Source organism: Sceloporus undulatus, chromosome 1 (assembly GCF_019175285.1).
Source record: "Sceloporus undulatus isolate JIND9_A2432 ecotype Alabama chromosome 1, SceUnd_v1.1, whole genome shotgun sequence".
Taxonomy (NCBI): domain Eukaryota; kingdom Metazoa; phylum Chordata; class Lepidosauria; order Squamata; family Phrynosomatidae; genus Sceloporus; species Sceloporus undulatus.
In genome coordinates, this window is record NC_056522.1 from 336,792,918 (window position 1) to 336,817,277 (window position 24,360).

The following is a 24,360-nucleotide window of genomic DNA, read 5'->3' on the forward strand; positions in this document are numbered from 1 at the left end:
TCAGAGTAGAAGGTTATGACCCTGCTGCAGGTATGTATTTGGAGCCAAGGTCCATTTGCAATCGAACTTGAACCGAGGCGGTTCTGCAGAAGACCCTCCGTCCCATTGCGATGAGATACGCCAGATTTCATGCCAACACTCTTTTTGTGCTGGCGCTCTAAAAGAAAACAAAAATCAATTCATAACTGTATTAATGCAGATGCGTGCTGCCTTTGTTTTCCTTGCAAACACCGGCCCAGTAAAGGCGATGCCGTTGCGATGCAGGACACACTCATTAGAGGCAATGCAAATCCATTCAGATCAATGAAAGGGGTGTGTGTTTTCCCCCATTGATTTTAGGTGTAAGTGGAATGTATCCAATCTAAATCAGCCCTATGTGTTTGAGAATCGGGTGTGTTATCTTGAAAGGATTTGGGGCTGGGAATGATGATGATGATGATGATGATGATGATGATGATGATGATGATGATGATGATGATTAAAAATAGGTTTCATTAAGTCTTGATGAAGTGGGTAACATCAAGGGAGGCTTCGGTTCAAATCATGGCCAATGTTGATTTTTTGTTGATTATTATTGCATATCTTTTATGGTTTCTTACACATGCATACACACACATATATATACACACATGCATGTATGCACACACAGACACACACACCTGCTATGTCCTGGTCCCCTAATCCTCAACCCATTTTAAAGCCTTGTGGATTGAAATTACCCTTACTTTCAAGTGGGCGGTTTAGGATCTCCTCCTTGGAGTATCACTTGAGTGAATTAAACCCACCTGGCCTGAGGAAGAAGCCCACGGAGCTTCCGAAGCTTGCGACAAGTCTACTGTGCATTTCGGTTGGCCAGTAAAAGGTATCACTGTTTGGTGGGTTTTTTCTTTGTGTTTGCTACCCCTGAATGTTTTCCTTAGGCTATCTCAGAAACCCACAAACACACTCCAGGGCTGCCCCTGGGGAAAAAACAACATTATTTGAAACTTCCAACTTGAAAAAAAGACATTGGTTATGAACGGAGGTCAACTGACAGACTTTGCAAGAACTGGAAAATATGAAAAGCTGGTGCAAGGTGTGGATCGACAAACTAGAGCTGCCAAATGTCCCTAAATATAAGAGGTGTCCTTTATTTGAGGACTGGAAAGGTGGTCCCTTATAAGCCCTGGCAGCTGTCCCTTATATCCTAAAACCCATCTCCTATTTCAGGAATGGAAAACATTTCCTTTTCTATAACCTGAACAAAATCAAACCACGAGTCCAGTATTTTGGGGTGTGGGTCCTCCATAAAGCAAGGGAATGTATGCATGGTGAAATGTATGATTGTTATCTTTTTAGGGAGAAATACTACCATCAGCGAACGCAACACTTTCCTTTTGGTGTTTAAATCGAGCACAAACTTAATAGCTAACTTTGAAGGTCATGAATGTCCAGTGTCCATTAGAGTAATTTTGAAAACAGTTTGTGACAGTCTTGCAGTGCATACAGACATAAAGAATTTCGTTATTTAATGGAGAAGAAATCTCTTCGCCCCCCCCCCCCAGCAAAAAATAGTGTTTTATAGATTAGGATAGGATAGGATAGATAGATAGAAAGACAGACAGACAGACAGACACCGGATTTCTGCATTGCTAGTCAGGATCAGTGAGTTGCTGGATTGCTGGGGGGGGGGGGACTTCACTGAAAACCCCATAAAATTGGTCTCCTGACTGTACTGAGAAGAAAATAAAACTGCAGAGTATATATTCTGGGTCCAGATCCACATCTTTTCTCTTGGAGTTTCGTGGTCATTCATTACAAAGGAGGAAAAAAGAAAAACAGCAGGAGAAATGCCCTTGTTTCTGTGTTTGGAAAGTAGCTAGACCTCCCTCCCTCTCCCTCTCCCCCCCTTTCGCCCCATGTCTGTTGTTTTGGGTCTTTTCCACCAGCCCAAATCCAGTTAGCGCTCTCCCAGGGCTTCAGTAATATGCTGAATTGCTCCCTGCTTGAGTTTAATGGAGTTAAATGAGCCTGAATGATGGCAACAGTTTTAGCCTGTCTCGCACGTGGCTCGTTAAAGAAGAAGGGAACTGCATCTGAAAAGGAAGGAGAGGCATTTCCTGGGTCCGCGGGAAGAAGCTGAGCACTACTTCCCTCTGTCTCAGCCCCGAGTCTGGGATTTCCTACATCTTCGGGGGTCCAAAGGGACAGGCTGGGGAAGGGGCCACAAACCTCCCCTGGAGAAAAGGAATCCCAGCCAGGAAGGAGGACTGGATTCACTGGGAGGGGAGTAAACACACACACACACACACACACACACACACACACTAGCTTTGGTGAATATGTGACTGGATTCACACACAAGCTTTGGTGCAGTTTTGACTGCATTCACACATAAACACACACAAGTTTTGGTGAATTTGTAATTGCATTCACACACACACACACACAACCTTTGGTGCATTTTTTACTGGATTCACACATACACACACTACCTTTGGTAGATTTGTGATTGGATTCTCTCACACCCACAAGCTTGGGTGGATTTGTGTTTCATTCACACACACACACACACAAGCTTCCCCCTTATGCATATGGTGGTTTCAGGCTTTCAGAGAAATGTCCAGGTTGCCTTTTTTTTTCCTTTTCTTTCCCTTTTCTTTTCTTCTCTTGGTGTTGGGAATACACAAACACAAACACACACGCACACACCGCCTTAGCAACAAGGGACGGCGTCAAGAGAGTTTGTCCCGACGATCAACAGCTTGCTTTTTCCTTTTCTTTTTCTGGATCGCAATTGACATCCAAACAAACGGAGTCGTGGCTGTAGTAGCGAAAGTATTTTTCCTAGGAGTAGTGAATAAGTGAACGAAGCCTCTCTCTCCCTTCAAAACCCCATCGCAACGTTTCCCAAACACACACACACACACACACACCATGTTTCCAGATCCAAGGCTTTCTGCAGCAGATCTTCTCCCTTGGCGACTCTGCAATCGTTGGCCAGTTTTGTCACGTTTCTCACCCACCCACAGCCATAGATATATACATTAGACATATGCATATATGTCCACGACCTTAAAAAGGTATTTTGATGGAAATAAATCCCCTTAACTGACACGGGGAGATCGATCCATTGAAAATCAGCCGAACTCATTTGCAGTTAAATGTCTTTTAAAAATAAATAAATAAATACCAAACTCTAATATGTGCAGAAGCACCGAGGGACATAAGGGTACTACTGTGTGGAGAGATGCCTGTAGTTAGTCTCCTGACCTTTGGATTCAGAGTAAAGGTCGTGTGTAGGCTGGTTTTTATTTTATTTTATTTTCAGAAATGGTACACATAAAGAAATCTGTGTGCATGATGTTATTGTGTCCAGCATTCATTGGGAAGAGAAGCGAAATGAATCCACACCGAACTGGAGAAGATATTTTATTAACAAAGGCGTCCAAATCTTGAGTTTCTTCCAAGTCATTCATATATATATATGCATGCGCCTCTTTCTCCAAGGTTGGGAAGGCTCATGCAGGTTTTCATTTTGTGTGGCAGTCAAATAAAGTCAAATGTGGAAGAAGAAAAAAGATGATGATGAAGAAGAGACTTGATAGCCATATTTTTAGTAATTGTCCTTGAACTGACTGGCCTCTTTCTCTTTCCTCCCTCCTTGTTGGTTGATCTGAAACTACTTTGTTAACTCTGGCAGATATTGCCGAAATAAAGGGGACTGGGAGGGCTTGATCCCCTCCTCAAAACTAAGCGAGAGAGTTGCAAAATTAGACCACCAAGACCCCAGTGTGGCTGCAGCTGAGCATCTCCAAGTATTATCCATCAGAAGTGTACTACACAATCAAACATTAAGAAATATGGTTGTTGAGCCCTTCCAGGAATAACAAAAGCAGCCTGCCATTTATTCATTTTGCACTTACCTAGGAGTAAGGTACGTTGAACACATGGAGGGTGCTTCTAAGGAGACACTGCCCTTGCAAGAGTCTTCATGTTTTAGAAGGTTTCCATTATAATACAGGGGGGAAAGTCATTTACCCTCCCCACTTTCCAAGAAGGCAACATTATTAACAATCTGCCCCCTAGTTTTTGACCCCTTCCTTAAACCAGTTCCCAGATGCTTGGATTTGCAGAAAATAAAGGTCCTGGCCTAGTTCTTGGAACAGACTTCGTGCTTAGAGTAGTCCCATTTTAACCAATGTTGCAACACTGAAATCAATTGGACTTATATTAGCCAGGCTGGGGTTTCCTCGAGCCCATTTACCTGCGAGTAAGCCAGAGATGTGAATGGGACACCCTTAGGATCGTGCTTTGAAGCTGAATCCAAACCCGAAAGCTTCGTCAAAAGTATGGATCCCCTGCAAAATGCCCAGGGCCTTTTGATGGAGATCGTACCCAGGTCGCTTAAGTCTCAGGAAGGGTGCATTTGCACTGCGGAAATAACCCGAGTTGATACCGCTTTAACTGCCCTGGCTCAATGCTAGGGAATTCTGGGAAGTGTGGTTTGTTGCGGCACCAGAGCGCTCTGGTAGGAAAGGCCAAATGTCTCATAATACTACAGTCCTTTCATTTCATTTATTACCGCAAATAGCCAAAACTACAGGTCTCAGGATTCTCTAGTCCTGAGCCAGGGCTGTTAAAGTGGAGTCAAACCGGGTTATTTCTGCAGTGCAGATGCAGCCGAAGGCAGGTGGGGAGGTAAACCCCGCTTAATCTACAGAGCCCAAAGGCTTGCGACAAAAGTCAGAGGAATCCTGTGTGCCAGAGAGACTGCTGGAATTTTAAATATTTATTCAGAAACCTTGAGTAATATTCATGGGGAGAGGTGGGTAGGAAATATAATAATAATCATATATAAATATCATCATAATAATAAATAATAATACTAATAATAATTTCTTACCCGCCTCTCCCCATGGATATTACTCAGGGTAGTGGTGGTCTACAGCCTCTGTTGTATCGCGATCCCACTCAAATCCCCACGGCGCCAAAATGATCCTGGCGCTCGTTTACTCAGGTAAGCTCTCTCCCAGTTCACTGTTGGCCCCAAACTTGCGGACCTTGCCATTTATGGAAGGAGTTTGCAGGCCTTAATGCAGGTTAAACGCACCCAAATATACTTTTAAATCCCAGAAATTACATACGCTCCAGAACAGGAAATAGAGGCAGAGCCTGGCCCTCTTATGGTTTACTCGGCGGAAGGAGTAAAAAAACTCTCCATCCTGCGGCATATATTTGGTCAAGGTCTGACCCCTTGCCTAAGTAACTGCAAGGACTGACTTACTTGTAAAGTAAATAAAAATAAATACACCAGCCCAACCCTGTGAACAGCCGAAGTGACTGGGAAACAACTCGGAATACAGTAGGCCTGACCTCTGAGTAAACAAATTATAAAAATAATTAAACAGATACATATGTGTGTATGTTGTGTACACACACACACCACTAGCGCTCATATAACAGCACACAGACCTATTCTGTTGTTATGTGCCTCGCTCCAAGCGACTCCAACTTATGGCGACTGGGCTTTCTTGGCAAGATTTCTTCCAGGGGAGGTTCACCCATTGCTTTCTTCAAAGGCTGAGAGAGTGTGACTTCTCATCGGTTCTGAGGCTTCAGCGGATGTTGAACGCCTAGTAGGAAATTTATTGGTATTGTAACACCAAAGGTCAAGCGTTGATGCTTCTTCTTCTCCTTTTCCAACACGTCCAAACCACTACACCAAGTAAATACCTAGACATGTTTCATTCCTTTGTCTTTTGCGGGTGATGGTGTCTGATTGGTTTAAGGAGGGAGGGGAGGAGCCCTTGAAAACCTTAACCTAGAGCCTAAAGGTAGGTTACTGGGAGTTTAGCAGTTTCCAGTCTTGGGCTACATCCGGCACCGGAGACAGAATCCGTTTGCACCGGATGTAGCCTTGGTGCTGTATTGGACTGGATCACCAATGGTTCACCCGGCGAGATTTTGCCCCAGCCTTGTCTCGGCTGACCAAAGGAAACCGACTTAGGCTGTGAACACACAAACACACCCAAACTACAGTTCCCAGATCCATAGCACCGAACCTTGTTTGCCACCTGCCGGTTGCTGCCGTGTTTGGCCACTCTTCTGTTGCTGCAAGAAGGATCTTGTGAAAAGCCCTCGGAGGAAGGCCATGGCAAACCTCCTCTCATTATCTTGCCAAGAAAACCCCAAATCAGAAGTGACAGAAGTACACAACAACAACAACAACACAACAACACACAACACACAGCAATAAGAGAAAAGACGGGAGACAAGTCGAGTTTCCCCTTACATTCTGGTGCCACAGTTAAGAGGCACACTTTCTTTCTTCTTTCTTCTGATGAGACTTTCTGCGGCTTCCCCGCGGAAAGCGCTTTAGCCTTGCTTCTTTTTATATAACCCGGGATACTAACCACCACAACCTGCCGTTAAGGTTTTATTCCTAGGTGAAAAGAGTATCGAGGAATACAAGGATTTATTTTCGCAGGAGACTCAGAGGGCTCAGAGGTAAGCCCAGTGAACTGAGTGGGGCCTCCCAAAGTGGTGTCTAATGGCAGCCATAACCTGAGAATAATTACTTTGTTGACACTTTAAAAACGGGAACCGTACTCCTATAAAGCACCATGGACTGGCCTAATAACAGCGCTAACCACGGGAGGGGGAGGGGTTTGAAAATATACGGGATAGGCGGGTGGCAATTAAGGGACTCGGCGCAGCAGCCCAGTTCCGAAGCGAGAAACAGTGGCAAGACGGAGCCAGCGGTACAAAGAGCAGAAGCAACAGGCTGCAGGGGTGTGTGGCGCAAACAGTGGATCCAGTGGGAAGGCACGAGCCCTTGGGGAGGAGGTGAAGCCCGCCAGGGTCAAGGCCCGGGGTTTAAACACGGGGTGCCCAAATGTCCCCCACAACTCACCAGGGGAATGGGAAAAAAAAAAACAAACGCAAAGGCAGCACCGGGGACAAAATAAAGGCAAGAAGGGGTTTGTGGGGACGTTGAGCACCAAAAAAGCAAGGAGCCGTTGCGCACACGATTGGCCCAGGGAGGCGGGGACCCACAGGATACACGTGAGACCACATGGTCCTGTGGGGTCACATCCAATACATCTGAGAAAGTAGGCTGAAAGTCTGGAAGCTCATGCTCGCCCCCCTCTCTCGTCAGTTGTCCCGCAAAGGGGCGACCTATTTCGCAGCAATATTCTCGGAGAACACCAATGGCCTCGGATCTTTCCTACATGAAAGTGTGAACTTCCGAGCAAAGAGGGAAAAATGGAGAGGGAAGAAGAAGGGAAGAGGCACCTTTGCGCCAAAGTGACATTTCTGGCTGGCAGGATTGAGCCCCGTTTGGCTGATTCCCTCGATGCAAAGCGGGAGAAAAATGTAATTGCAATGCCTTTTTTCCCCCCCCTCGCCATTTGCATAAAGCGCGGGAATTTCATTTGTGATAGACTTTTCTCGCCCCCTCTGTAAGATCGGGCCTGCTGGTTAAATATGCAATTGGTCCTCAATAAATATTAAGAGCAAGCTCATAAGCCATGTGTTGGGACATCCCAACCCTTAATCACGCAGCCGCCGGTGGCGTTTGAATGTTCAAGCTCAGCGGATGGGGATGGGGGGGGGGGGGCAGAGCAATAGCCGAGAATATGGCTTTTGTTACCCCTGGGCCTCTCTTTCTTTTAAGCCCAGATCATGAAAACTATGTTTTGATATTTATTTACGGCGCGTTTATACCCCGCCTTTCGCCCTAAAGGCTCTCAGAGCGGCCTTACAATATTCTTCCATTTTGAACTAGATAAAGTAAAATTCCTATGAGGAGTAACTATAATAATAAACTAACGATACTAATATAATACCGAAACAGTCACTCATGTGCTAGGTTTGCTGTTTTAAGAAAAACAAAACCAAAACATACGTCACGGGCTTATGTCGGGCAGTTACCTTTCTTTTAAAAACATGGCAAAACGTTTTCCTCAATTCCAAAGCACATTTCTTAAATCAAAGTGATTTTTCCCTTTTCTTTAAAACGGTGTATAATTTAAAACCGTCTTGAGAGCACTTTCAGCTGGAAAGGAAGAAAATAGATATTAGAGTATTTATAGTAAACCGTGCACAAGAATTAAGCACATGGGGACAGCCACGAGGCGAAGAACACAGGAGGAAACGTAAAACGGGGAGGAGAGGAGGAAGAACCCGTGTGGCAGGCGAGACCTGGTGTAAAAACTGTGGGAAAGTGGCCCTGAACACTGGGATGGACGTGCTAACCACGGCGATAATTCACCGGCCACTCGGAATTCGGTGCATCCACACTGCGGACGATAACCCGGCCTTGACTCCACTTTACTGCCATGGCTCGTGCTCTAGGGAATTCTGGGAAGGGAGTGCTGGTCAAAAAACACACTCCAGTTTGAGACCGCTTTAAACGCCCGGCTCAATGCGGGAGAAGCCTTAGAACCCGTAGTTTGCTGTCGGCGGGGCCGTAACACATAAAATAAAAGGCTTACAGTTCGCTGAACCTTGGCCTTCTCTACCAGAGAGCTCCTCTGGTGCCGCAACCAAGCACCTTTCCGGCAGTTCCATAGCACTCAGCCAGGGCAGTTCAAGAGCGGTATCAACCCGGGGTTATTTCTTGGCAGTGGATGAGGCACGTAAGCACCCTCCCCCCGATCCGGTGCCACGCACAACAAACTCCGTTTCCCAGATTGCCAACATTCAGCCATAGCCGTTACGCGCTGGTCAACCGGGTTATGTCGGCGGTGTGGCTGAGGGCTGGGCGCATCCGAGTTGGGATTTCCATTGATCTGATGTAAAGTGAAAGAGGGGTGGGGACTCCCCCAAAACAATCTGGTCGGAGAAGGGCATGGGAAGAAGGTTTGGGACAATAATAACACGTCGTCATGACAGTTACATAGTTCTGGATCGCACGCATGAGGGAAAAAAGCGCGTTGGGGGATATTAATAACCGGGGTCATCCATCCAGGAGGATTCCCGGACAAGGGGAGGCTCCTCAGTAACCGGAGCTTGGGCAATAATATAACATAACCATAATCATAATCAGAACAACAACAACACGCCTCAACTGGCTGTGACCTGGTGACCGTATCCCAGGCATTTCGCGAACCAGGCGCAAAATATCGCGCAGTCCCCTAGTAAACTCGGATCGCCGCCTCCACTGTCACTTTACCCTTTACCACGGCGGAGCCTTCCGGATCTGGCCCACTGTCCTTGTGCTTTTCGGCGGTGAGAGATTGAGAGAGAGACCATACCCTCTCAAGGGAGCAAAAATGTGTGGGTGGCCCTGGGAGAGAGAATCGCTTTGCCTGATTTCAGGCAACGCCGGCAGGCCGGGTTTTGGGGAGTCTGTTTTTTATTTGATTAAAACTGCCCGTGTTTCGCTCTTTCGTCTGACCATGATGGGCTCTCAAAACGCTTCCTCGCTTTTCATTTAAGTTCGAGACTTTCTAGAGAAATTTCTAGAGAAATCGGGAGGTACAAGTTTCAGGAGGCGGGAAGTCCTCTGAGTTACACTGATCTCAGCAAGCTGCTTTCTTTCTCCAAAACACACTACGAAATCATCCATTGAGACCCGCTTTACTGCCCTGGCTCAACGTTAGGGACTTCTGCGAAACTGTGGTTTTGTGCGCACGAGACACAATAAGCTACAATTCTCAGGATTTCCTAGCACTGAGCCAGGGCAAGTAAAAGCGGTCTCGAAATGGATGACTCCTGCAGCAATCCTGAGAAAACTTGATCAAGGACCCAGGCAAAAGCACCGCAAAGCCAGAAACCTCCTGGGTCGCACCTCCTACTCTCACCAGATTACAAGAGGAGGAAAGCCACCAATAAATAAAGCACCTTGTGAAAAAAACAAAAACCTCTTTCTCTCTCCCTTCTCTCTCAAGTATGTGAGGGCGGAAGGGGATCTATATTTTGTTTAGTGCGGGATTTCAAGCCATTTCTGACTTATGGAGACCCTAAGGCGACCCTATCCTTTCCTTGGCAGGAGTTGCCCAGAGGAGGTTTGCCCTGGCCTTCTTCTTCCTCTGAGGCTGAGAGAGTGTGACTTAACCAAAGCCCCCCCCCTCCTCATTGAGTTTCATAGCTGAGCTGGGAATCTAATCCTGTGCTCTCTAGACCCCAACACTCAACCCACTATCCACACTAGCTCTCTGGGTTTATGCATATGTATATAAACATACATACACATACATACTGTGTGTGTGTGTGTGTGGTTGGAGGGGACTGAGGTCCAAAACATACTGCAGAAATAATCCAGTTTGACACCGCCTTAACTGTCCTGGGCTCAATGCTAGGGAATTCTGAGAACTGTACTTTTGTGCGACAATTTCGCCTTCTCTGTCAGAGTGCCCCAATCAATGACCATCCCCAGGTATTATTCTGGTATCTTTATCATAGACCAGCACAACACTTCCCAGGATTCTGTAGGGCAGTGCAAGCGCTTTCAAACTGGCTTCTTTCTGCAGTGTGGCGACTGGACCCGAAGGAACTGTTCAGGCCAAACTTGAGAAAGAACAATGCGTTGGGATACAGGGATTACAAAACACCGACAATCAGAATCAAGTAACAGTCCTTTCTTGTCCGTCCCCCCCCCCCGACTTTTTATGTTTTCGGTGCAAAGGGGGGTGGCGGTCAGTCTGTAGGGAGATCTATGGGGAGAAAAATTAATATATATATATATTTGGAGGGGGGGAAGAGAGAGGCCAGGCGGGGGGTGGCTGGGGGGGTAGATCCACTGAGCTGGTGGTGCCCTCCTCCTTCTCCCTCGGCCAGCTAGGAGGTGTTGAGGACGGGTCTGGCATACACACCTTGGTAGTAGGAGGGCTCCAGGGCCGAGGGCTCGATGGCCCCCCGACCGCCCATGGAGGCGCTGCTGAGGGGCAAGCCGCCGGGCAAACCGGGCCCATAGGAGGAGTACTGCAGCGCCTGCTCGTAAGCCTTGAAGTCCAGCTTGTGCTGCTGCTGTTCCGAGGAGGACATGAGGTTGTTGATGGAGAAGGGGTGGTTGAAGGAGTAGTGGGACGGGTCGCCTTTGAGGTGGAGCTGGGACTCGTGGGGGAGCAGGCCGTGGCCCGGGTGGCCCAAGGAGGCCAAGGAGGGCCCAGTGGGCACCGAGGAAGAGGAGGAGGAGGAAGAAGCAGCAGCAGCAGCCACAGCAGCAGCCACAGAAGAAGGCTTCATCTCAGAGTGGTCCAGGGCTTGGGGGCTGCTTGAAGCCGGGTTGGCCTCCATGTGTCCTCCTTTGCCTTGGCCTCCTCGGTGCAAAGGGGAAGGGTTCCCTGGCTCTTTCCTGCCCTCGCTGCCTTGGCCACTTTTGGGTCCTCCACCATTTCCCCCTCCTCCTCCTCCTCCTGGCTGCTTGTCGCACTTGAAGCGCTTCTGTCGGCGGAGGTAGCATCCGTTCTCGAACATGTTGCCGGAGTCCGGGTGCAAGGTCCAGTAGGATCCCTTGCCGGGCTTGTCCGGGGAGCGGGCCACTTTGACGAAGCAGTCGTTGAAGGAGAGCGAATGTCGGATGGAGTTCTGCCAGCGCTGCTGGTTCTGGCGGTAGTAAGGGAAGAGGTCCATGATCCACTGGTAGATCTCGCTCAGGGTCAGCATCTTGCTGGGCGCCTGCTGGATGGCCATGGTGATCAGGGAGATGTAGGAGTAGGGCGGCTTGGCGTGCGGGTAGCTCCGCTTGAAGCTCTTCCCGTCCCGGGAGCCCCGGCTCAGGTTGGAGGGCGCGTACCCCATGGGGCTCATGCAGGGACCCATGGCCCCGTAGGCCCCCAAGCCGTTCAAGGAGGCCTGGGCGCCCCCCATGGCGTTCATGCCCCCCGGGCTCAAGGCCGAGCCCATGGCCGACATGCTGTTCATGGCGGCGGCGGCCCCCGTTCCCCCTCCGGGACTCAAGCCGGCCCCCAAACTGGGGTTGGCGTAGGACATGTTGAAGGAGCCCGAGGTCATGTTGCCACTGCTGGTGGTCATGGCGTTCATGCTCATGTAGGTGTTCATGGAGTTCATGGAGCCCAGGCCCGGGTTCATGTTGCTCACAGGCACCGACGCGTAGGCCTAAGGAGGAGGAGGGGGGGGGGGGGAGAGACGGGTTAGAGTCATACAACCATAAGGTTGGAAGAGATCCCCAAGGGCAACCCAGTCCAACCCCTTTCTGTCATGCAAGAACTCACAATCAAAGCACACACACCCAGAGATGGGCATCTAGCCTCTGTTTAAAGACCTCCAAAGAAGGAGACTCCACCACATTCTGAGAGAGTGTGTTCTACTGTCTAACAGCTCTTATTGTCAGGAAGTGCCTCCTAATGCTGAGTTGGAATCTCTTTTCCTCTACTTTGAACCCATTGCTCTGGGTCCTAGTCTCTGGAGCAGCAGAAAACAAGCTTGCTCGGTCCGTCCTTAATATGACACCCTTTCAAATACTTTAAAAGGACTATCCGTCGTATCACCTCTTAACCGTCTCTTCTCCAAGCTGAACATAGCCAGCTTCCTAAGTGTCTCCTAGGTTAGAGTGAGAGAAGGAGAGAAGAGATCGAAACCTAACCCCTCACCCACCCGAGATACACAAGATCGCACCCCCTAAGAGCTCACCTCACCCGACTCGTCCTTACTGGATCCTTTCACAGTCCCCCGCCTCCACACCATAAAGTTCTCTAAGGTTCAAAAATACTGCAGAAATAATCCAGTTTGAGACCGCTTTAATCGCCCTGGCTCAGTGCTAGAGACTCCTGGGAACTGTAGTTTGCTGTGGCACCAGAGCTCTCTGACAGAGAAGGCTCAATGCTCACAAAACTACCGTTCCCAGGATTCCCTAGCATTGAGCCAGGGCAGTTAAAGCGATCTGGATTATTTCTGCAGTGTGTTTTGGACCCAAAAAAGCCTACCCTTCTTATTGTTAGGTTTTAATTTGTATGCCACCTTTCAGGGACCCAAGGTGTCTCGCAGATACAACATTTTTAAAAATTCCAATAAAATTCAAAACCATTAAAACCATTTACAACCATATAAAATCACATAAAAAATATACAAAAGTGAAAAACGTACCTAAACCCCACCTGCTCCATAAAAAGCACTCTGATATCAATTATATCATATGATGTTAATTATATGATATTAATTATATTACATGCTAAGAGATTTTGTGGCACCTTTGAGATGAACTGAAACAGTTTGACAATACTTTATTTCAGTTTGTCTCAAAGGTGCTGCAAGATCTCTTTGCACACTGGCTATATCTGTGGCCTGTTACAGACAGGCCAAAAGGAGGCTGGAAGATAAGAAGGAAGAGGCACCTTTTCTGCCAAAGTGAACATTTTTGGCTGGCAGGATATGAGCCCGTTTGTTCATTCCCTCGATGCAAAGGGGAGAAAAATGTTAATTGCAATGCTTTTTTCCCCCTCTCCATTTGCATAAAGCTGTGAATATTTCAATTTGTGATTGAACTTTTTCCCCCTCTGTAAGATCGGCTGCTGGTTAAATATTCAATAGTTCAATAAATATTAATATACATCTCATAAGCCATGTGTTTGGACATCCCAACCCTTAATCACAGCGCTCCGGTGGGGTTATGGTCAAGCTCAGGATGGGATGGAGGGGGGGGGCAAGAATAGCGAGAATATGGCTTTTGTTACCCTGCTCTCTTTTTTTAATAACCCGATCATTAAAAACTATTATTTATTATTTATTTACGGCGTTTATACCCCGCCTTTCGACTAGGTCTCAGAGCGGCTTACAATTATTCTTACTATTTTTAAACATATATAAATTAAAATTCTATTGAAGTAAATCATATAATAATAATAATCAAAATAATAATAAATACCAGAAAAAAGTCACTCATTGACTAATGTGCTGATTATTTAAGAAAAACAAAACAAAAACATACTTCACGGCTTATGTCGGGCATTATCCTTTCTTTTAAAAAAATCAAAACGTTTTCTCAATTACAATAACACATTTATTATAAAATTAAGATTTTTTCCTCTTTCTTAAAACGGTGTATAATTTTTTAAACCGTCATTGAGAGCACTTTCAAGCTGGAAAAAGGAAAAATATATATATATATATTTAATAAACCGTGCAAATAATTAAGAACCCTGGTGACAGCACGAGGAAAGAGGAGAAGTAACACGAGAAGGAAACGAAAAAAGGGGAGGAAGAGGAGGAAGAAAAACCGTTTGGCTAGGCGAGAACAGGTGTAAAAAATGTGGAAAGTGCCATAACACTGGATGGACGTGCTAACCACGGCGATAATTCACCGGCCACTCGGAATTCGGTGCATCCACACTGCGGACATAACCCGGCTTGACTCCACTTAATCTGCCATGGCTCAGTTGCTAGGGAATTCTGGGAAGGAGTGTGTCAAAAAAAAACACATCCAGTTTGGACCGCTTTAAAACTGCCTGGCTCATGCGGGAGAAGCCTTAGAACCATGTAGTTTTCTGTATGCGGGGCCGTAACAAATAAAAATAAAGGATTACAGTTTCGTGAACATTTGGCCTTCTCTCCCAGCTATCCTCTGGTGCCGCAACAAGCACATTTCCAGGGAATTCCATAGCACTCCGCCAGGGCAGTTAAAGCGGTTATCAACCCGGGTTATTTCTTGCAGTGATGATGCACGTAAGCACCTCCGCCTCCGGTGCCACAACAAACTCCAGTTCCCAGAATTGCATCACTTAGCCATAGCAGTTAAGCGCTGTCAAACCGGGTTATGTCTGCGGTGTGGATGGGCTGGGACAGCTCATGATTGGGATTTCAATTGATCTGATTTAAAGTGAAAGAGGGGTGGGGGGAATCCCCCAACAAATCTGGTCGGAGAGGGCATGGGAAGAAAGGTTTGGACAATAATAAACGTCGTCATGAACAGTTACATAGTTCTGGATCGCACGCATGGGGAAAAAAAGGGCTTTGGGGATTATTAAATAACCCGGTCATCCATCCAGGAGGATTCCCGACAAGGGAGGCTCCTCAGTAACAGCTTGGGCAATAATAATAACAATAACATAATCCTATCATAACAACAACAAACACGCCTTTCAACTGGCGTGACCTGTTGTGACTCTGTATCCCAGGCAATTTCGGAACCAGCGCAAATATTGCGCAAGTCTCATAGTAAAACTCGGATCGCCGCCTCCACTGTCACTTTACACTTTACACGGGGGAGCCTTCAGGATCTGGCCACCCTGTCCTTGTGCTTTTGGCTGTGGAGATTGAGAGAGAGACCATACCTCTCCAGGGAGCAAAAATGTGTGGGTGGGTGGCCTGGGAGGAGAAATGCTTTTACCTTGATTTCAGCAACGCCGGCAAGGCCGGGTTTTGGAAGTCTTTATTTTATATTGATTAAACTGCCCGTGTTTCGCTCTTTTTCTGACCATGATGGCTCTCAAAAGCTTCCTCGCTTTTAATTTAATTTCTAGACTTTCTAGAGAAATTTAGGAAATCGGAGGTAAACAAGTTTCAGGAGGCGGGAAGTCCTCTGAGTTACACTGATCTCAGCAAGCTGCTTTCTCCCAAAACACTACAGAAATCATCCAGTTGAGACCGCTTGACTGCCCTGGTCAACGTTAGGACTTCTGCGAACTTTGGTTTTGTGTCGCCAGAGACACATAAGCTACAATTCTCAGGTTTCCTAGCACTGAGCCCGGGCCAGTGTAAAGCGGTCTCGAAAATGGATTGACTCCTGCAGCAATCCCGAGAAAACCTTGATCAAGGACCCAGCAAAGCACGCCAAAGCCAGAAATCCTTGGGTCGCACCTCCTACTCTCACCCAGATTACAAGAGGAGGAAACCACCAATAAATAATCACCTTGTGAAAAAAACAAAACCTCTTTCTCTCTCCCTTCTCTCTCAGTATCAGGGGGAAGGGGATCTATTTGTTTAGTGCGGGATTTCAAGCCATTCTGACTTATGGAGACTCTAAGGCGACCCTATCCTTTCCTGGCAGGAGTTGCCCAGAGGAGTTTGCCCTGGCCTTCTTCTTCACCGCTGAGGCTGAGCGAGTGTGACTTAACCAAAGCCCCCCCCCCTCTCATTGAGTTTCATAGCTGCGCTGGGAATCCAATCCTTGCTCTCTCAGACCCCAACACTCAACCCACTATCCACCCTAGCTCTCTGGGTTTATGCATAGTTATAAAAAAACACACATACACATACCTACTGTGTGTGTGTGTGTGTGGTGGGGGGACTGAGGTCCAAAAACATACTGCAGAAAAATCCAGTTTGACACCGCCCTTAACTGTCCAGGGCTCATGCTGAGGGAATTTGAGAATGTACTTTTGGCGACAATTTTCGCCTCTCTGTCAGAGTGCCCCATCAATGACATCCCCAGGTTTTATATCTGGTATCTTTATCATTAACCAGCACAACACTTCCGGCATTCTGTAGGGCAGTCAGTGCAAGCGCTTTCAAACTGGCTTCTTCTGCAGTGTGGCGACTGGACCCGAAGGAACTGTTCCAGGCCAAACTGGAGAAAGAACAATGCGTTGGGACAGGGATTACAAAACACCGACAATCAGAATCAAGTAACAGTCCTTTCTTGTCCGTCCCCCCCCCCGACTTTTTATGTTTTCGGTGCAAAGGGGGGTGGTCGGTCAGTCTGTTAGGGAGACTATGGGGAGAAAAATTAATATATATATATATTTGGAGGGGGGGAGAGAGAGAGGCCAGCGGGGGGTGGCTGGGGGTAGATCCACTGAGCTGGTGGTGCCCTCCTCCTTCTCCCTCGGCCAGCTGGGGTGTTGAGGAGGGTCTATAATAATAATAATAATAATAATAATAATAATAATAATAATAATAATAATAATTTCTTACCCGTCTCTCCCCATGGATATTACTCAGGGTAGGTGTGTGTCTATCAGCCTCTGTTGTATCGCGATCCCACTCAAATCCCCACGGAGCACAAAATGATCCTACGCTCGTTTACTCAAAGGTAAGCTTCTCCCCAGTTCACTGTTGGCAGCCCAAACTTGCTGGACCTTGCAATTTATGGAAGGAGTTAAATGCAGGCCTTAAATGCAGGTTAAACGCACCCTTCAAAATATACTTTTAAAATCCCAGAAATTACATACGCTCCAGAATCAGGTAAATAGAGGCAGAGCCTGGCCCTCTAATGGTTTACTCGGAGGAATGAGTAAAAAAAACTCTCCATCTCTGCCTGCATATATTTGGTGAAATGTCTGACCCCTTGCCCTAAGTAACTTGCAAGGACTGACTTACTTGTAAAGTAAATAATAAATAAATACACAGCCCAACCCACTGTGAACAGCCGAAGTGACTGGGAAACAACTCGGAATACAGTATGCCTGACCTCTGAGTAAACAAATTATAAAAATAATTAAACAGATACATATGTGTGTATGTGTGTGTACACACACACACACACTAGCGCTCATATACAAGCACACAGACCTATTTACTGTTGTTATGTGCCTCGCTCCAAGTCGACTCCAACTTATGGCGACTGGGGCTTTCTTGGCAAGATTTCTTCAGGGGAGGTTCACCCATTGCTTTCTTCAAAGGCTGAGAGAGTGTGACTTCCTCAATCGGTTTCTGAGGCTTCAGCGGATGTTTGAACGCCTAGTAGGAAATTTATTGGTATTTGTAACTACCAAAGAGTCAAGCGTTGATGCTTTCTTCTTCACTTTTCCAACACGTCCAAACCACTACACCAAGTAAATACCTAGACATGTTTCATTTCCTTTGTCTTTTGCGGGTGATGGTTGTCTGATTGGTTTAAGGATGGAGGTCTAGGAGACCCTTGAAAACCTTAACCTAGAGCCTAAAGGTATGGTTACTGGGAGTTTAGCAGTTCCAGTCTTGGGCTACATCCGCACCGGAGACAGAATCCGGTTTGACACCGGATGTAGCCTTGGTGCTGTATTGGACTGGATCACCAAATGGTTCACCCTGCGAGATTTTGCCCAGTCTTGTCTCAGGCTGACCAAAAGGAAACCGACTTAGGCTGTGAACACACAAACACACACCAAACTACAGTTCCCAGAATTCCATAGCACCGAATCCTTGTTTGCCACCTGCCTGTTGCTGCCGTTGTTATGCCACTCTTCTGTTGCTGCAAAGAATTATTCTTGGTGTAACAGCCTCGGAGGAAGGCCATGGCAAACCTCCTCTCAATTAATCTTGCCAAGAAAACCCCAAATCAGAAGTGACTAGAAGGTACACAACAACAACAACAACAACAACAACAACAGCAGCAATAATAGAAAAGACAGGGAGACAAGTCGCAGTTTCCCCTTACATTCTGGTGCCACAGTCTAAGATGCTACAATCTTTCTTTCTTTCTTTCTTTCTGCATGAGACTTTCTGCGGCTTCCCCTGCGGAAAGCGCATTTAGCCTTGCTTCTTTTTATTATACCCGTGATACTAACCACCACAACCTGCCTGTTAAGGTTTTATTCCTAGGTGAAAATAAGTATCTGAGGAATACAAAGGGATTTATTTTCCAGGAGACATCTAGAGGCTCAGAGGTAAGCCCAGTGAATTGAGTGGGGCCTCCCAAAGTGTGTCTAATTGGCAGCCATAACCTGAGAATAATTTACTTTGTTGACACTTTTAAAACAGGGAACCGTACTCTATAAAGCACCATGGACTGGCTAATAACAGCGCTAACCACGAGGATGTTGTAGTGTTTTTAAAATATATTTATATTCATGTTATAAGGACTCGGCTCAGCAGCCCATTCTGAATCTATAAACAGTTGCAATACGGAGCCAATTCTGTACAAAGAGCAGAATCAAACACTGTCTAGTTTTGTTTGTCAAAACATAGTTTGATCCATTTGGAAAGGCACGATCCCTTTGTGAGGAGTGAATCCATCCAATTTCAAGGCCCGTTTTTTAAACACTTGGTGCCAAATTCCCCCACAACTACCAGGGAAATGTGAAAAACAAAACAAAACCTAAAGTCATCACCTTTTACAAAATAAATATGACAAGAAGTGGGTTTGTGGGGACTTTGATCTACCAAAAAAGCAATGAACCTTTGCTCACAGATTTGCCCAGTAGGAGTTGTCACCCACAATGATACACGTGAGACCACATTTCTTTTGGTCACATCCAAATACATCTGAGAAAGTAGGCTTAAAGTCTAGGAAAGCTCATGCTGCCCACCTCTCTCTTTCAGTTAGTCCCAAAGGGGCGACCTATTTCCAGCAAATATTCTCGGAGAACCAATGCCTCGGATCTTTCCTACATGAAGATTTTGAACTTCAGAGCAATAGAGGATAAAATGGAGAGGGAAGAAGAAGGAGGAGCAACCTTTTCTGCCAAAGTGAACATTTCTTGGCTGGCAGGATATGAGCCCCGTTTGTCTATTCCCTCGATGCAAAGAGGGAGAAAATGTTAATTGCAATGCTTTTCCCCCCTCTCCATTTGCATAAAGCGTGAATATTTCAATTTGTGATAGACTTTTTCTCCCCCTCTGTAAGATCGGCCTGCTGGTTAAATATTCAATATGTTCAATAAATATTTAATATACATCTCATAAGCCATGTGTTTGGACATCCCAACCCTTAATCACAGCAGCTCCGGTGGCGTTTAATGTTCAAGCTCAGGATGGGGATGGAGGGGGGGGCAAGAATAGCCGAGAATATGGCTTTTGTTTACCCCTGCCTCTCTTTTTTTAGCACCATATCATTAAAAATATTATTTATTATTTATTTACGGCGTTTATACCCCGCCTTTCGGCCCTAAAGGCTCTCAGAGCGGCTTACAATTATTCTTACTATTTTTAAAATATATAAATTAAAATTCTATATGGAAGTAACTATATAATAATAATAATACCGGAAAAAGTCACTCATTGATAATGTTTGATTTATTTAAAGAAAAACAAAACAAAAACATACTTCACGGCTTATGTCGGCAATTATCCTTTTCTTTTAAAAAAAATCAAAACGTTTTCTCAATTACAATCACATTTATTATAAAATTAAGATTTTTTTCCCTTTTCTTTAAAACGGTGTATCATTTTAAAACCGTCATTGAGAGCACTTTCAAGCTGGAAAGGAAGAAAATATATATATATATATTTATATATAAACCGTGCAAATAAATTAAGAACATGGTGACAGCCAACGAGGAGAAGTAACAAGAGAAGGAAACGTAAAAAGGGGAGGAAGAGGAGGAAGAAACCCGTTTGGCTAGGCGAGAACATGGTGTAAAAACTGTGGAAAGTGCATTAACACTGGATGGACGTGCTAACCACGGCGATAATTCACCGGCCACTCGGAATTCGGTGCATCCACACTGCGGACATAACCCGGCTTGACTCCACTTTAACTGCCATGGCTCAGTGCTAGGGAATTCTGGGAATGGGAGTGTGTCAAAAAACACAATCCAGTTTGAGACCGCTTTAAACTGCCCTGGCTCAATGCGGGAGAAGCCTTAGAACTGTAGTTTTCTGTATGCGGGGCCGTAACAAATAAAATAAAAGGATTACAGTTTCGTGAGACATTTGGCCTTCTCTACCAGAGAGCTCTGGTGCCGCAACAAGCTACATTTCCCAGAATTCCATAGCACTCAGCCAGGGCAGTTAAAGCGGTATCAACCCGGGGTTATTTCTGCAGTGATGATGCACGTAAGCACCTCCGCTCCGGTGCCACAACAAACTCCAGTTCCCAGAATTGCATAACATTCAGCCATAGCAGTTAAAGCGCTGTCAAACCGGGTTATGTCTGCGGTGTGGATGAGGGCTGGGCAATCATGATTGGGAATTTCAATTGATCTGATTTAAAGTGAAAGAGGGGTGGGGAAATCCCCCAAAAAATCTGGTCGGAGAAGGGCATGGGAAGAAGGTTTGGACAATAATAAACGTCGTCATGAACAGTTACATAGTTCTGGATCGCACGCATGAGGGAAAAAAGGCTTTGGGGATTATTAAATAACCGGGTCATCCATCCAGGAGATTCCCTGACAAGGGAGGCTCCTCAGTAACAGCTTGGGCAATAATAATAACAATAACAATAATCATAATCATAATAACAACAACAACACGCCTTCAACTGGCTGTGACCTGTGTGACTCTGTATCCCAGGCAATTTCGGAACCAGGCGCAAAATATGCGCAAGTCTCATAGTAAAAACTCGGATCGCCGCCTCCACTGTCACTTTACACTTTACACGGCGGGAGCCTTCAGGATCTGGCCCACTGTCCTTGTGCTTTTGGCTGTGAGAGATTGAGAGAGAGACCTATACCTCTCAAGGGAGCAAAAATGTGTGGGTGGCTCCTGGGAGAGAGAAATGCTTTGACCTTTGATTTCAGCAACGCCGGCAAGGCCGGGTTTTGGAAGTCTTGTATTTTATATTGATTAAAACTGCCCGTGTTTCGCTCTTTCTTCTGACCATGACGGCTCTCAAAAGCTTCCTCGCTTTTAAATTTAATTTCTAGACTTTCTAGAGGAATTTCTAGAGAAATCGGAGGTAACAAGTTTCAGGAGGCGGGAAGTCCTCTGAGTTACACCGATCTCAGCAAGCTTGCTTTCTCCAAAACACACTACAGAAATCATCCAGTTTGAGACCGCTTTGACTGCCCTGGCTCAACGGAAGGGACTTCTGCGAACTGTGGTTTTGTGCGACAGAGACACAATAAGCTACAATTCTCAGGATTTCCTAGCACTGAGCCAGGGCAGTAAAAACGGTCTCGAAATGGATGACTCCTGCAGCAATCCTGAGAAAACCTTGATCAAGGACCCAGGCAAAAGCACCGCAAAGCCAGAAACCTCCTGGGTCGCACCTCCTACTCTCACCAGATTACAAGAGGAGGAAAGCCACCAATAAATAAATCACCTTGTGAAAAAAACAAAACCTCTTTCTCTCTACCTTCTCTCTCAAGTAGTTAGGGGGAAGGGGAACAAGAAGATTGCCAAACTCAGGATTAGGAGGCACATTCCTGACATAAGAGTTGTTAGACAGTACAACACCTCTCTCAGAATGGTGGTGGAGTCTCCTCTTTGGAGGTCTTTAAACAGAGGCTGGATGCCCATCTCTGGGTGTGTGTGCTTTGATTGTGAGTTCTTGCATGACAGAAAGGGGTTGGACTGGGTTGCCCTTGGGGGATCTCTTGCCAACCTTAGGTTGTATGACTCTAACCCGTCTCTTCCCCCCCCCTCCTCCTCCTCCTTAGGCCTACGCGTCGGTGCCGGTGAGCAACATGAACCCGGGCCTGGGCTCCATGAACTCCATGAACACCTACATGGAGCATGAACGCCATGACCACCAGCAGTGGCAACATGACCTAGGGCGCGAATTTCATAACATGTGTCGACATAGTAAGACCCCAGTTTGTGGGGGCCGGCTTGAGCCCCGGAGGGGAACGGGGGCCGGCCGCCGCCATGAACAGCATGTCGGCCATGGGCTCGGCCTTGAAGCCCGGGGTGCATGAAAAAGCCATGGGGGGCGCCCAAGGCCTCCTTGAACGGCTTGGGGGCCTACGGGGGGCCATGGGTCCCTGCATGAGCCCCATGGGATACGCCCCTCCAAACCTGAGCCGGGGCTCCCGAGACGGGAAGAGCTTCAAGCGGAGCTACCCGCACGCCACGAAGCCGCCCTACTCCTACATTCCCTGATCACCATGGCCATCCAGCAGGCGCCCAGGCAAGATGCTTGAACCTGAGCGAAGATCTACCAGGGGAATCATGGACCTCTTTCCTTACTACCGCCCCAGAACCAGCAGACGCTGGCAAGACTCACATCCGACACTCGGCTCTCCTTCAACCGGACTGTGCTTCGTCAAAGTGGCCCGCTCCGGACAAAGCCCGAAGGGACCTAACTGCGGACCTTGCACCCAGACTCCGGCAACATGTTTTCGCAGAACGGATGCTGAACCTCCGCCGACAGAAGCGCTTCAAGTGGCGACAAGCAGCCAGGAGGAGGAGGAGGGGGGGAGGAAGGGGAAAGTGGTGGAGGACCCAAAAGTGGCCAAGGCAGCGAGGGCAGGAAGAGCCAGGGAACCCTTCCCCTTTGCACCGAGGAGGCCAAGGCAAAGGAGGACACATGGGGCCAACCCGGCTTCAAGCAGCCCCCAAGGCCCTGGACCACTCTGAGATGAAGCCTTCTTCTGTGGCTGTGCTGTGGCTGCTGCTGCTGCTTCTCTCCTCCTCCTCTCCTCGGTGCCCACTGGGCCCTCCTTGGCTCCTTGGGCCACCCGGGCCACGGGCCTGCTCCCCCACGAGTCCCAGTCCACCTCAAAGGCGACCGTCCCCACTACTCCTTCAACCATCCCTTGCTCCATCAACAACCTCATGTCCTCCTGGAACAGCAGCAGCACAAGCTGGACTTCAAGGCTTACGAGCAGGCGCTGCAGGTACTCCTCCTATGGGCCCGGTTTGCCCGGCGCGCTTGCCCCTCAGCAGACGCCTCCATGGGCGGTCGGGGGGCCATCGAGCCTCGGCCCTGGAGCCCTGCCTAAGCCACCAAGGTGTGTATGCCAGACCCGTCCTCAACACCTCCTAGCTGGCCGAGGGAGAAGGAGGAGGGCACCACCAGCTCAGTGGAATTCACCCCAGCCACCCCCCGCCTGGCCTCTCTCTGCCCCCCTCCACAATATATATATATATTAATTTTTCTCCCCATAGATCTCCCTAACAGACTGACCGCCACCCCCCCCTTTGCACCGAAAACATAAAAAAGTCGGGGGGGGGGGGACGGAAAGAAAGGACTGTTACTTGATTCTGATTGTCGGTGTTTTGTAATCCCTGTATCCCAACGCATTGTTCTTTCTCCAGTTTGGCTTTTTTTTTGGAACAGTTCCTTCGGGTCCAGTCGCCACACTGCAGAAGAAAAGCCAGTTTGAGAAGCGCTTGACGACTGCCCTACAGAATCCTGCGGAAGTGTTGTGCTGGTCTATGATAAAGATTTAACCAGAATAATACCTGGGGATGGTCATTGATGGGGGCACTCTGACAAGAGAGGCGAAATTGTCGCACAAAAGTACAGATTCTCAGAATTCCCTCAGCATTGAGCCCTGGACAGTTAAGGTGACGGTGTCAAAACTGGATTATTTCTGCAGTATGTTTTTGGACCTCAGTCCCCTCCAAACCACACACACACAACACAGTATGTATGTGTATGTGCGTGTGTTATATTAGAATATGCATAAACACCAGAGAGCTGGTGGATCAGTGGGTTGAGTGTTGGGGTTGAGGAGCACAGGATTGGATTCCCAGCTGCAGCTATGAAACTCAATGAGGAGGGGGGGGGGCTTTGGTTAAGTCACACTCGCTCCAGCCTCAGCGGGAAGAAGAAGGCCCAGGGCAAACTCCTCTGGGCAACTCCTGCCAGGAAAGGATAGGGTCGCCCTTAGAGTCTCCATAAGTCAGGACATGGCTTGAAATCCCGCACTAAACAAAATATAGATC

General features: G+C 47.2%; 1 protein-coding gene across 2 annotated transcripts in view; it reads right to left on the reverse strand.

Annotated features, from left to right (window-relative positions):
- Positions 1–9,738: 9,738 nt before the first annotated feature.
- The window catches only part of FOXA1 (forkhead box A1), a 20,378-nt gene continuing 5,756 nt past the window's right edge, over positions 9,739–24,360 (reverse strand). For both annotated transcript variants that reach the window (XM_042479740.1, XM_042479746.1), the window contains exon 2: positions 9,739–12,048. In XM_042479740.1, coding sequence (XP_042335674.1) covers positions 10,768–12,048 — 1,281 coding nt within the window. In that variant the 3' untranslated portion in view covers positions 9,739–10,767. The remainder of the gene's footprint in view (positions 12,049–24,360) is intronic.